Source organism: Podarcis cretensis, assembly GCF_951804945.1.
Source record: "Podarcis cretensis genome assembly, chromosome: 12".
Classification (NCBI taxonomy): Eukaryota; Metazoa; Chordata; class Lepidosauria; order Squamata; family Lacertidae; genus Podarcis; species Podarcis cretensis.
Window position 1 is genome coordinate 4,875,787 of NC_137181.1, and position 12,409 is coordinate 4,888,195.

Sequence of the window (12,409 nt, forward strand, 5' to 3'; positions counted from 1 at the left end):
CAAGGGACTCACTGGTTCACAGCTACACTCCACTAACTTGGCCAAGTCACACACTGATGGGAGCCACAGTCTATCTGGAGGCCAGACCAGGATGGCGAAGGCTGAAACAGAGGGCACACAGCAACAACAGCACCATTGCCACATCCAGCTAACCGTTGTGCAAGCCGCAGCCAATTGCCGGGTTTGAGCGCTGCCATGCAACTCTAGGAAGAGGCGCAGGGTGGACATCTTGACTGAGAAATGCATCCCCTTCTTCTTCCTCCCGGCTCCGAGGCTGCCGAAAGGCTCTCGGAAGAGTTTGGGGGCGAGAAATGAAGTCATCGCGAAACCACTTCCTGGCAAACACGTTCCCTTGAAAGCCAGTGGGTGGAATCTCCTTCCAAGTTAAAAGGCGCCTGTAGAGGTCAGGGCTGTCACCGTGCCCCTTTTAGAGTGCGAAAAATTAAAGACCCCCTCAAAACCCAGTACAGTGGATGCTCGGGTTGCGAACACGATCCGTGAGGGATGCACGTTCGCAACCTGCATCTGCGCATGCGTGGGTTGTGATTCAGTGCTTCTGCACATGCGCAAAGCGCGATTTAGCGCTTCTGTGCATGTGCGACCCCCAAAACCCAGAAGTAACCCGTTCCGGAGTACTTCCGGCATAGCTGTCCACTTTTCCCTTTTCTTGCGAGGAATCCTATTTGGAATAAAGGAATGTCCCTTAAAAAAAGGGAAACGTTGACAGCTATGACTTCCGGGTTTTGGCAGGTCCATAACCGGAAAAAACGAAACCTGAAGTGTCTGTAACCCAAGATATGACTGTGCTGCAGTGAAGGCAAAGGGAGAGGGGATCCCCTTTGCACTCTGTCTGGAGTTCATTTCCCAACATCCCCAAGGAGGGAATGGGAAGCTCCCTGGCCAGCTGCTGCCAGCCAGTGTAGACAAAACTGAGTTGGGTGGGCGGGTGGTCTGTTATAAGGCAGCTTGCTTCCGGTGATCCTAAGCTGAAACCCAGCGCTGTCCACAAAGACCTCCTTTGGACTGGCAGCCTCGTCTTGCTGGGTGCAGAAATAGCTCGGTTGGCAGAGCACAAGACTCTCAATCTCAGGGATGCGGGTTCGAATCCCGGATTGGACAAAATATTCCCGCATTGTATGGGGTTGGACTAGATGACCCTCAGCACCCTCTTCCAAGTCTATGGTTCTATCAGATCTTGAAGGCAAGCCCCAACTGCTGACTGCACTCCTGAGATCCAGAGGGAAGGCTGACTACAAGGGCAGCAGCTCAATAGCGGCCCCTGCAGGTGGAGGAGGAACGAAGGAAGAACAACCGCCACCATCTGCCCGGATGAGAACGGGCTCCTGTGCCCACCATTCATGGCTGGCTGCTACGGCACACTAGTATATCAAGGGTTTGCCACAGCCAAATCGGACAAACTGGAACGTGTCCAGAGGAGGGCAACCAAAATGGTCAAAGGCCTGGAAACGATGCCTTATGAGGAACGGCTAAGGGAGCTGGGCATGTTTAGCCTGGAGAAGAGGAGGTCAAGGGGTGATATGATAGCCATGTTCAAATATATAAAAGGATGTCACATAGAGGAGGGAGAAAGGTTGTTTTCTGCTGCTCCAGAGAAGCGGACACGGAGCAATGGCTCCAAACTACAAGAAAAAAGATTCCACCTAAACATTAGGAAGAACTTCCTGACAGTAAGAGCTGCTCGACAGTGGAATTTGCTGCCAAGGAGTGTGGTGGAGTCTCCTTCTTTGGAGGTCTTTAAGCAGAAGCTTGACAACCATATGTCAGGAGTGCTCTGATGGTGTTTCCTGCTTGGCAGGGGGTTGGACTCGATGGCCCTTGTGGTCTCTTCCAACTCTAGGATTCTATGATTCTAGGATTCTAGGATGGCTCTCTTAACGCAGGCAATCAAGCAGTTTCGCAATGCAGGCTAAGCACACAAGACAGACCGGTTCTAACCCAACACCACTGACCAGGCTTTGCAGATTAAACGGTTTATATAAATACCTTCAATATATCCGTCATCAAAGATGGAAGGGATCCCCCCAAGGTCTTCTAGTGCAACCCGCTGCAACGTGGGAATAGGTAGCTGACCAAACCTGCAACCTTGGCGTTACCAGCAGCACGCTCTACCCAACACGGCTCAGAAACACAAGCTGAAAAATCAACCGGATGCCAAAGACATGAGAGGGGTTATTTCCCAGGCAAGGGTCCTTTGGGACTCCTTGCAACATCCCGACGCAGCCGGGTCGCTTGGGAGAGAGCGGAGAGCAGGCTGGAGTCAGCTGAGACAGGTGGCTTCAGCAGCCGCTGCCAAAAAGCGGACTTCGGCGGAGGTTTTTACCTGGCTGGGCACGGCCGGGAGGTTTGGCAAACCCGCCGAGGACTCCATCGCCAGCTGGAGGAGGGAGGAGGGACAGCTAGGAAAATAGGAGCAGTCGAAAATCCATGCAGGCGGCAGGTTTCAGGTTGGTGCGAGCTCTCAGAGGTCAGATGGCGAAGGAGGTTGAGAGAGCGACAAGAAAGCAGCTTTGACAGAGCAACACTTCTTGTGTAAAAGGAAACGTCAAGTCACTATAACCGACAAGACTTCCTTTCCGCGCTGCAAACAAACCACCGCAAAAAGAAACACACACCACAACCTTGTCTCTTGAGAAAAAGAAACCGTGCCAAACAGAAAAAAAGTCTCCTCCGCTCACACAATTTCTGGTAGCTAAATACACACACAAACGCACACATGTGCACTCCAAAAAATTTACACTCGCAAGCTCGTTCGCACGTTACTTTATTGTGGATGTGAGTTGCATGCAGGGACCGAGCTGCTTTTGAGAATTCGATTCCCTGGGTCTATCGAAAGGGACCGAGGAAGTGTTTGCACATCTGAGCTGGAGACCAGCGCACTGTTTAGGAATCGTAGGTACTGAGATCCCAAAGGAGCACAAAAGACTTTTTAATGTACGCGATGACAGCCACACGGATGCTACTAGCCCAGAGATGGAAAGACGACAACGTCCCTACTAGAGAAGAATGGCAAACTAGGCTGGTTGGACTGTGCTGAAATGGCAAAACTGACCCTAAAACGCAGGAACCAAGAAGACCAGAACTTTAATAAAGAATGGGGGGGGGGGGGGAATTTACAATTTAGTTGAAAGACCACTGTAAGAAGATGAAAACATTAGCAGTAACACTTTTAGCGTGGAAAATAATATGGATAAAAATGGAGAGATACAAAAATTGGATGGTGAAATAATATGCAGTTGAAAGGGTTGATAATAGGAGCCACTTTTTCTGGGATTTGATGAGTGAGAAGGACAGGGGAGTCTTTAGCAAATGTGCCGCCGGGGTACAAAAATCCGCCCAGCGCCCCCAAATCGTTGAGTCTGACAAGCGCCACTGTTGTGAATGACAAGCGCCGCCTCTGGCTCGGCGCATCTTTGGTAAATGAGAACACAAAGTCAATACATTTATTTTGTTTTTCTAGCTTGATCAAAATTATTTATTATTTCGTAACAGGTAGATAGTTAAGAGCCAAGGCCAGGCATAGGCAAACTCAGCCCTCCAGATGTTTTGGGACTACAACTCCCATCATCCCTAGCTAACAGGACCAGTGGTCAGGGATGATCGGAACTGTAGTCTCAAAACATCTGGAGGGCTGAGTTTACCTATGACTGAACTGGATTATACTCAGAATAGACCCATTCAAACGAAGGGACCCAAGTTAATTTATGTGGATCTAGTCCAAGCGTTGGCCGTTTTGAAAGTGGGCGGTGTGTTTTGCATGTGAACTTCTGTAAAGTTGTTCCGAAGTCCAAAACTCTAGGCTGTCTGCAGATGGATGATCTATTCCTCTTAATAGATAAAGGTAACGGGACCACTGACCATTAGCTCCAGTCATGGCCGACTCTGGGGTTGCAGCGCTCATCTTGCTTTACTGGCCGAGGGAGCCGGCGTACAGCTTCCAGGTCACGTGACCAGCATAACTAAGCCGCTTCTGGCGAACCAGAGCAGCGCACAGAAACGGCGTTTACCTTCCCGCTGGAGAGGTACCTATTTATCTACTTGCACTTTGACGTGCTTTCGAACTGCTAGGTTGGCAGGAGCTGGGACTGAGCAACGGGAGCTCACCCGGTCGCGGGGATTCGAACCGCTGACCTTCTGATCGGCAAGTCCTAGGCTCTGTGGTTTAACCCACAGCGCCACCTGCGTCCCTATTCCTCTTAATACCCCACAATATTTCCTACCTAGATTTGAACCCTCACTTTATTATTCAGGGGTGATGGGAATTGTAGTCTCAAAACATCTGGAGGGCCGAGTTTCCTATGCCTGGCCTAGGCGGCTTCAGCGGTGGGCATCGCCCAGAATTCAGCGCCTGGGTGCCCTGCACCCCTTGCACCCAGAGTAAAGACGGCCCTGTAGAAGGATAGGAGAGGGTGGTCCAGAAACCATGTGGTTTCTGAATAGGTAGGAAAGACTCTCTCCTGAAACCCTGCCTGTCATCTTGACCTGGACAGACCATTGCTTTGACCCCGTAAAAGGCAACTTCCTGTGTCCCTACGAAAGAATAGCCTAGCTCTTGGTGGCTTCCAAGAACACAAGCTTCCCGGTGTTGGGGATTTGGGAATCATCTGCAACGGGCCCTTTTGACCATCACCTCTGGCACTTGACCCATGCCAATGGCCCCATTACGCAGCCGGGAACCTTGAGGACGCCCAAAGCCTGGCTACTTTGGGGCTCTCACAGTGAGCCACTAAAGCCTCAGACTCAAAGGGAAGGATGGAGCATGGAATCACAGAATTGCAGTCAGTGGGGACCCCAGGGGTCATCCAGTCCAACCCCCAGGGCTCCGACCCACAACCCTGAGGTAAACAGTCCCATGCTCTACCGACTGAGCCATCTCAGTCCATTCCTACATATGTACGAGATTAAAGCCTGCCAGGTTGCACATTCAGATTTCCCTTTGGCAGTTTGACACGTCCATTTTCCTGCTTAACCCAACCGTCCACACCTGGGTCTTTTCACCAAAATATTCTGCATTATTTGATGCAATTGGATTACAAGGTTTTATTTATGATTACTGAATGGCACCTACAGGCGTTGTTAAATACAGTGTTACCTCAGGTTAAGTACTTAATTCGTTCCGGAGGTCTGTACTTAACCTGAAACTGTTCTTAACCTGAAGCACCACTTTAGCTAATGGGGCTTCCTGCTGCTGCCGCGCCGCCAAAGCATGATTTCTGTTCTCAACATGAAGCAAAGTTCTTAACCTGAAGCACTATTTCTGGGTTAGCGGAGTCTGTAACCTGAAGCGTATGTAACCTGAAGCGTATGTAACCCGAGGTACCACTGTATTATTTTACTGTTAGCCGCTCTGAGCCCGGCTTCGGCTGGGGAGGGCGGGATATAAATAATTTATTATTATTATTAGTAGTAGTAGTAAAGGATAGCTCAAAAAGCATTAACTTCAGGTCCACCCACCTGAGGCAAACCTTTTACCACACGCTCTCTCTAAATTTGGCAGATGGGCAGAGACCCAGGAAAAGTTGCTTAGCGGACAGGCCACGGGCTGCTGGTCAACATAGTGTATGTAACCTGAGGTACCGCTGTAAACTGAAAATAATGGCGTTGGTGACACCCAGCTTGGGCTCAAGAGCCAGGGAGGCCGTTATTCAGCGAATCTGCCTTGCCGTTTATTACAGCTTTTTAGGGCTTCTCGTTTTGGCGAATCTTTGAGAAAGCTGGAAGAGCACAACTTGGTGGGTTGGTGGTGTTTCCCGGGAGGAGGGGAAATAAATGAAAATAAGAGCCTCCCCAGAGGAGCAGCCGAAAAGCCCTTCAAAAGGAAATAACTGAAATCCTCCCTGAGGAAGTTTTGCAATTCCCCTTCTCCCTCAATTCCCTGCCCTCTTGCAAGAAATTGGGCAAGAGATTGGGCAAGCAGTGATTAAACAACCTCGCTGCTCGCAAGGGGAAGGAGGGGAGCAGCCAGGTCGCAGCTTGCCTGCACCTTGCAAAAGGAAATCCACATATAAACACACACCCTTTTTTTCTTTTTACAATGTCATCCTCCAAGCAGGTGGGAAGGATGAGGGCAAAGACGAAAGCACAGCGCTGGCATTCTCACATATTTGATACAAGAGACACACAGCCTTTTCGCTGTGCAAACAATCTCCCCAAAAACTTTAAAGCCCTAAAGATTCCCTTTCATGGGGGGGGGGGGGTTAAGGAGAGGTTGGGTGGCCATCTGTCATGGTATAATGAGTTTCCGAGCACAATTCAAAGTATTGGTGCTGACCTTTCAAGCCCTAAACGGCCTCAGTCCATTATATCTGAAGAAGCGTCTCCACTCCCAACCCTTCTGCCCTGGCACTGAGGTCCGGCTCCGAGGGCCTTCTGGCAGTTCCCTCGCTGCCAGAAGCCAAGTTACAGGGAACCAGGCAGAGGGCCTTCTCGGTGGTGGCACCTGCCCTGTGGAACGCCCTCCCACCAGATGTCAAAGAGAAAAACAACTACCAGACTTTTAGAAGACATCTGAAGGCAGCACTGTTTAGGGATGCTTTTAATGTTTGATGTATTTTAATATTTTGTTGGAAGCCTCCCAGAGTGGCTGGGGAAGCCCAGCCAGATGGGCGGGGTATTAATAATACAGTGGTACCTCGCAAGACGAATGCCTCGTAAGATGAAAAACTCGCAAAACGAAAGAGTTTTTCGTTTTTTGAGTTGCTTCGCAAGACGGATTTCCCTATGGGCTTGCTTCGCAAGACGAAAACGTCTTGCAAGTTTGTTTCCTTTGTCTTGCAGGTTTGTTTCCTTTTTCTTAAAACCGTGCATTCACTTCGAGGAGCAACTCATAGCACGCGGTGTGGTAGCCTTTTTTGAGGTTTTTGAAGACTTTTGTGATTTTTGAAGCTTTTCCAAAGTCCCTGCTTCGCAAGACGAAAAAATCGCAAGATGAAAAAACTCGTGGAACGAATTAATTTCGTCTTGCGAGGCACCACTGTAATAATAATAATAATAATAATAATAATAATAATAATAATAATGTCATCCATTGCACAAAGTTCATTGCATGAGAATTTGCTTCATGGCAGTGTTAGAAACTGCCAGAAAGGTTCCCAGAGGGTCTTACCTAAGATCAGCAGAAAAAAACAAGCCTTTACCCCTCAGACATATAATCGAAAAGAGGTGACACGAAAGGAAAAGGAGGAGGAGGAGGGAAGAGGAAAATGAGCAATTGCTAATTATGCGAATGATGCAGTTAGATATATAATCTCCTTAAATGGCTCCTTAAACCAAGCTTACAGCTTAAATGGAATGTCTAGTTCAGGGATTTAAAAAGCAATTATTTCATAAGTGGTGTCTCTTCGTTTCCCAATTTGATACTTTTACATGGTTTTGCATGTACTGTGTTATTTCATGCATTGTGACTTGCAGCTATTTTTATTGACAACAGTTTCGTAATTACGTACTTGTTGCAATTGTGAAGGGTGAATTTACGTTTAATTGTTATCTGGCGTTTTGAGAGTTTACTGAACATCGCTTCATTTGACAAAAGTCGTTCCATTTTCAAAATGATGTTTTATTATAACTTTCTGTATCGGATCAGATTTTTATAAGGCGTAAATTCTCTGTTGTATGTTTTGCTGCCGTAAACTGCCTTGCTTAGAGCAATATGGAAAGGCAGTATACAAACTGAAAGTGAAATGAAATTTTGGGGCAAGTCTTATTTTTCAAAGGGGAGGTTGACTGTGACTGATCATCAGTTAAACATCTGGCTAGTTCAGATTTGATACAAGAGACACACAGCCTTTTCGCCATGCAAACAACGTGGGTGGCGCTGTGGGTTAAACCACAGAGCCTAGGACTTGCCGATCAGAAGGTCAGCGGTTCGAATCCCCGCAATGACGGGGTGAGCTCTTGTTGCTCGGTCCCTGCTCCTGCCAACCTAGCAGTTCGAAAGCATGTCAAAGTGCAAGTAGATAAATAGGTACCGCTCCGGCGGGAAGGTAAATGGTGTTTCCGTGCACTGCTCTGGTTCTCCAGAAGCGGCTTAGTCATGCTGGCCACATGACCCTGAAGCTGTACGCCGGTTCCCTTGGCCAGTAAAGCGAGATGAGTGCCGCAACCCCAGAGTCGGTCACGACTGGACCTAACGGTCAGGGGTCCATTTACCATTTACTAGTTCAGATTGCTAACTTGAGCTCGGTTCAGAACTTTGAGAACCGAAAGAAGAAAAGTCCCTTGATCCAGAGACAGGTCATGTATCTACTGGCCTATTCCGACCTCTTTTTCTTAATGGCGACAAGGACCATTCATAATGCAGGGATACAGTGATGCCCCGCAAGACGAATGCCTCGCAAGACGAAAAACCCGCTAGACGAAAGGGTTTTCCGTTTTGGAGGTGCTTCGCAAGACGAATTTCCCTATGGGCTTGCTTCGCAAGACGAAAATGTCTTGTGAGTTTTTCCGACTTTCCCCCCCTCCCCCCCTTTTTCTAAGCCGCTAAGCCACTTATCCGCTTATCCGCGAAGCCGCTAAAAGCCGCTAAAAGCCGCTAATAGCGCTAATCCGCTAATGGGCTTGCTTCGCAAGACGAAAAAACCGCTAGACGAAGAGACTCGCGGAACGGATTCTTTTCGTCTTGCGAGGCACCACTGTATTCTGCAGGGAAGTTATGCAAAGACAAGCGACAACAATTATTTATAACGTTGTTCGCTGCAGGGGTTTGGACTAGATGACCTACATGGTCCCTTTCCAACCCTGCAATTCTGATTCTATTACCCCGGTTCAGCTTTAAAAGCTGCGCTAAGGATATGGAACTGGAAGGTGGGGGACTTTATTCAGCCCTTCCTCCGAAGAGGAAGAGAAAGTTCCCTTTGGGCTTGGCAAACCAGGATCTGAAAGAACCAGCGGTCCTTTCAATTCTTTCAGCGAAAACGCTCTCCCCACCGCTTCCTCTGATGCCTCCGTCCAAAAGCAAAAGACGCAAGTTCCTGCTTTCGGTAGCTCTCAGACGCCTCTAGATAATACGCAAATGTCTTGTACCGCCGGGCTGGCCTTACAGAGCGGAACGACATGAATCAGAGCAGGTGAAATGAGCGATGCAAACCTCACCCATACAGCAATTCCTTTTCACAGAGGAACTGATCCAGCAGTTCTTGAACTGTGTTGTGTTGTGCTGTTGTGTTGTTGTGTGAGAGAGCATTGGAACACCTAGAAGGGGGTGGGATAAGATCCTAAGGGGCCGTGTGTGTGTGTGTGTGTGTGTGTGTGTGTGTGTGTGTGTAAGTTTCCAGCCAAGCTTCTAGCAGAGAATAAAACTCACTTTCCCTAGATATGCGCATCAGAAACTGAGATAAGATAAGCTAATTCCCAAATGGCACCTTAAACCTAGTTTGTGGTCGCCGTTTCCCCCCTCTGCCATGGCATTTACAGTCATACAGACGCTTCAAGTTGCGGTTTTTCGGGTTATGGACCCGCCAAAACCCGGAAGCGCTGGAACGGGTTACTTCTGGGTTTCGGCAATCGCGCATGCGCAGAAGCGCTAGATTGCACTTTGCACATGCGCAGAAGTGCCGAATCGCAACCCGTGCATGCGCAGACGTGGCTGTGGGTTGCGAACATGCCTCCCGCACAGATCACGTTCGCAACCCGAGCGTCCACTGTATTGCTATTACAGTCGTACCTTGGTTGTCGAACGCCCTGGAACTCGGACATTTTGGTTCCCGAACGCCGCAAAGCTGGAAGCGATTGTTCCAGTTTGCGAAGAACGTTCTTTTGGAACCCGGACGTCCGACAGGGCTTCCGCAGCTTATGATTGGCCTGCAGGAGCTTCCTGAGGCCAATCAGAAGCCGCAATTTAGTTTCCGAACGTTTCTTCATTGTAGTATAGATAGCATCAAGATAAATTATAATAATATTATAATAATAATTTATTATTTATACCCCGCCCATCTGGCTGGGTTTCCCCGGCCACTCTGGGTGGCTTCGAACAAAAAATTAAAATACAATAGTCTGTTAAACATTAAAAGCTTCCCTAAACAGGGCTGCCTTCAGATGTCTTCTAAAAGTCAGGTAGTTGTTTATTTCCTTGACATCTGATGAGAGGGCGTTTCACAGGGCAGGCGCCACCACCGAGAATGCCCTCTGCCTGGTTCCTTGTAACCTCACTTCTCGAAGGGAGGGAACCGCCAGAAGGCCCTCGGAGCTGGACCTCGGTGTCCGGGCAGAACGATGGAGGTGGAGACGCTCCTTCAGGTATACAGGACCGAGGCCGTTTAGGGCTTGAAAGGTCAGCACCAACACTTTGAATTGTGCTCAGAACCGTACTGGGAGCCAATGCCTGCCTCGGCTGCAGTGTGCGAACATTTTGGCTGTGGTTACTAATCCCAGCCTGGCACCCGCAGGAAAGGGAAGTGAGAACAGATACTTCTGAGCCCCTCCTAAAACCGCACACAGAGAAGTGGAACCAGGCTGAAGAAGCACCTATTCTTCACTTGGTCTTCTCCTCATCCGACCCACCTGATGCAGGTCAGCAGAAGAGCTCATTTATTGCAATTATATCTCACCCTGTTCTCCAAGGCAGGGGTCAGCAAACTTTTTCAGCCGGTTCACCGTCCCTCAGACCTTGTGGGGGGCCGGACTATGTTTTGAAAAAAATAAATGAAGGAATTCCTATGCCCCACAAATCACCCAGAAGTGCATTTTAAATAAAAGGACACATTCTACTCATGTAAAAAAACGCTGGTTCCTGTACCATCCGCGGGCTGCATTGAGAAGGGCCTTAGTTTGCCTGCCCATGGTTTTGTTTCATATTTTGTGTTCTTACTTTGCAATTTTATGTTGTGAACGCCCTGTGATCTTCAGATAAAGGGCAGTATACAAATTAAATACTACTACTACAACAACGAGGGGCGCGGGTGGCGCTGTGGGTTAAACCACTGAGCCTTGGGCTTGCCGATCAGAAGGTCGGCGGTTCGAATCCCTGTGACGGGGTGAGCTCCCGTTGCTCGGTCCCTGCTCCTGCCAACCTAGCAGTTCGAAAGCACGTCATGGTGCAAGTAGATAAATAGGTACCACTCCGGCGGGAAGGTAAACAGCGTTTTCGTGCACTGCTCTGGTTCGCCAGAAGTGGCTTAGTCAATTCTGCCCACATGACCCGGAAGCTGTACTCCGGCTCCCTCGGCGAATAAAGCGAGATGAGCGCCGCAACCCCAGAGTCGGTCACGACTGGACCTAATGGTCAGGGGTCCCTTTACCTTTACCTGACTACAACAAAATAATAATAATATTAATAATAAATGATGATAATAATAATAATAATAATAATAATAATAATAATAATAATAGATTCAGTAAGCAACCCTCCCTGCCCTATCTGTAGAAGCCAGGAGTCGAACCACAGACCTTCTGCACACAAAACAGATGCCCAACCTACTGATCCTGCAGGCCTGCCTTCCCCTTACGAGAGTAGAAACCCAATTCACACAACTGCACGAAGGAAGGACCTCAGATTTCTTTATGTGAAGCTGCCTTAACTCCGTTTAGATTCAAAATGCCTGCAGCAAATGTGCAGCATCTGAGAAACGCACTCCGCCAGGAGGACAATCAGGACGGGTGATCCCAAATTCTTCCCTAGGAAAGAGGCTCTATTCTGGTTCATTCATCTGATTCATACGCTCTCCTTTAGCCAAAGACCTCGGGCCGGTGTGCAGCAATAATAACGTAATTTATGCAGCATAACGACCGAAGCAGGCAGACCTGTGCCAGTCGCAAAATTCGCCGGGGGCATTTCGAACACTGGTTGGACTCCAGTTCCTGAATCTGTCCCATCCAGCATGGCCAAGGTGCTGATGGAAGTCCAAAGGCATTTGAAGTCCCCCATTCCCGGTTTAACAGTTGTCCAGGGGTGACATCTGGGGGGGGGGGGCGAGGAACTGAGGCCCCCAAAATTTTCAAGGAGTCGGCCAGGCACCCTCAATATTCTGCGGCAGAGTCCGCCGGGCTTACCTGTGGCCGCAACAAGCAACTTTGGGTCTTCCCGTGGCCACGACAGGCCCTTCTGGGCCTCATCCTGCTACATGATGTCACACACACACATGCCGACCCCCCCCCCCCAAAACCGCCACAACCTGCATTTTGAGACGGAGGCATTGCCGTCCGGTAGTGAAAACTTTCTAGTGCTTTGCTTTTAATGACATATGTTAAACATTTTCAACTGGTCCCTTCACCTCCTGGCAAATAGAAGGGGAAGAAATGGAGGCAGTGAGAGATTTTATTTTCTTGGGCTCCATGATCATTGCAGATGGGGACAGCAGCCACAAAATTAAAAGACGCCTGCTTCTTGGGAAAAAAGCAAAGACAAACCTAGACAGCATCTTAAAAAGCAGAGACATCACCTTGTCAGCAAAGGTCC

General features: G+C 48.8%; 1 protein-coding gene across 5 annotated transcripts in view; it reads right to left on the reverse strand.

The window, feature by feature from the left end:
* The window catches only part of NBEAL2 (neurobeachin like 2), a 213,124-nt gene that overhangs the window by 149,548 nt on the left and 51,167 nt on the right, over positions 1 to 12,409 (reverse strand). The window contains exon 1 of one of the 5 annotated variants that reach the window (XM_079996290.1): positions 2,342 to 2,496. The exons of the other annotated variants lie outside the window; for them this stretch is intronic. Within the exon in view, the coding sequence (XP_079852416.1) occupies positions 2,342 to 2,389 (48 nt within the window). The 5' untranslated portion in view covers positions 2,390 to 2,496. Of the gene's footprint in view, positions 1 to 2,341; positions 2,497 to 12,409 lie in introns of those variants that run through there. 5 annotated transcript variants of the gene reach the window in all.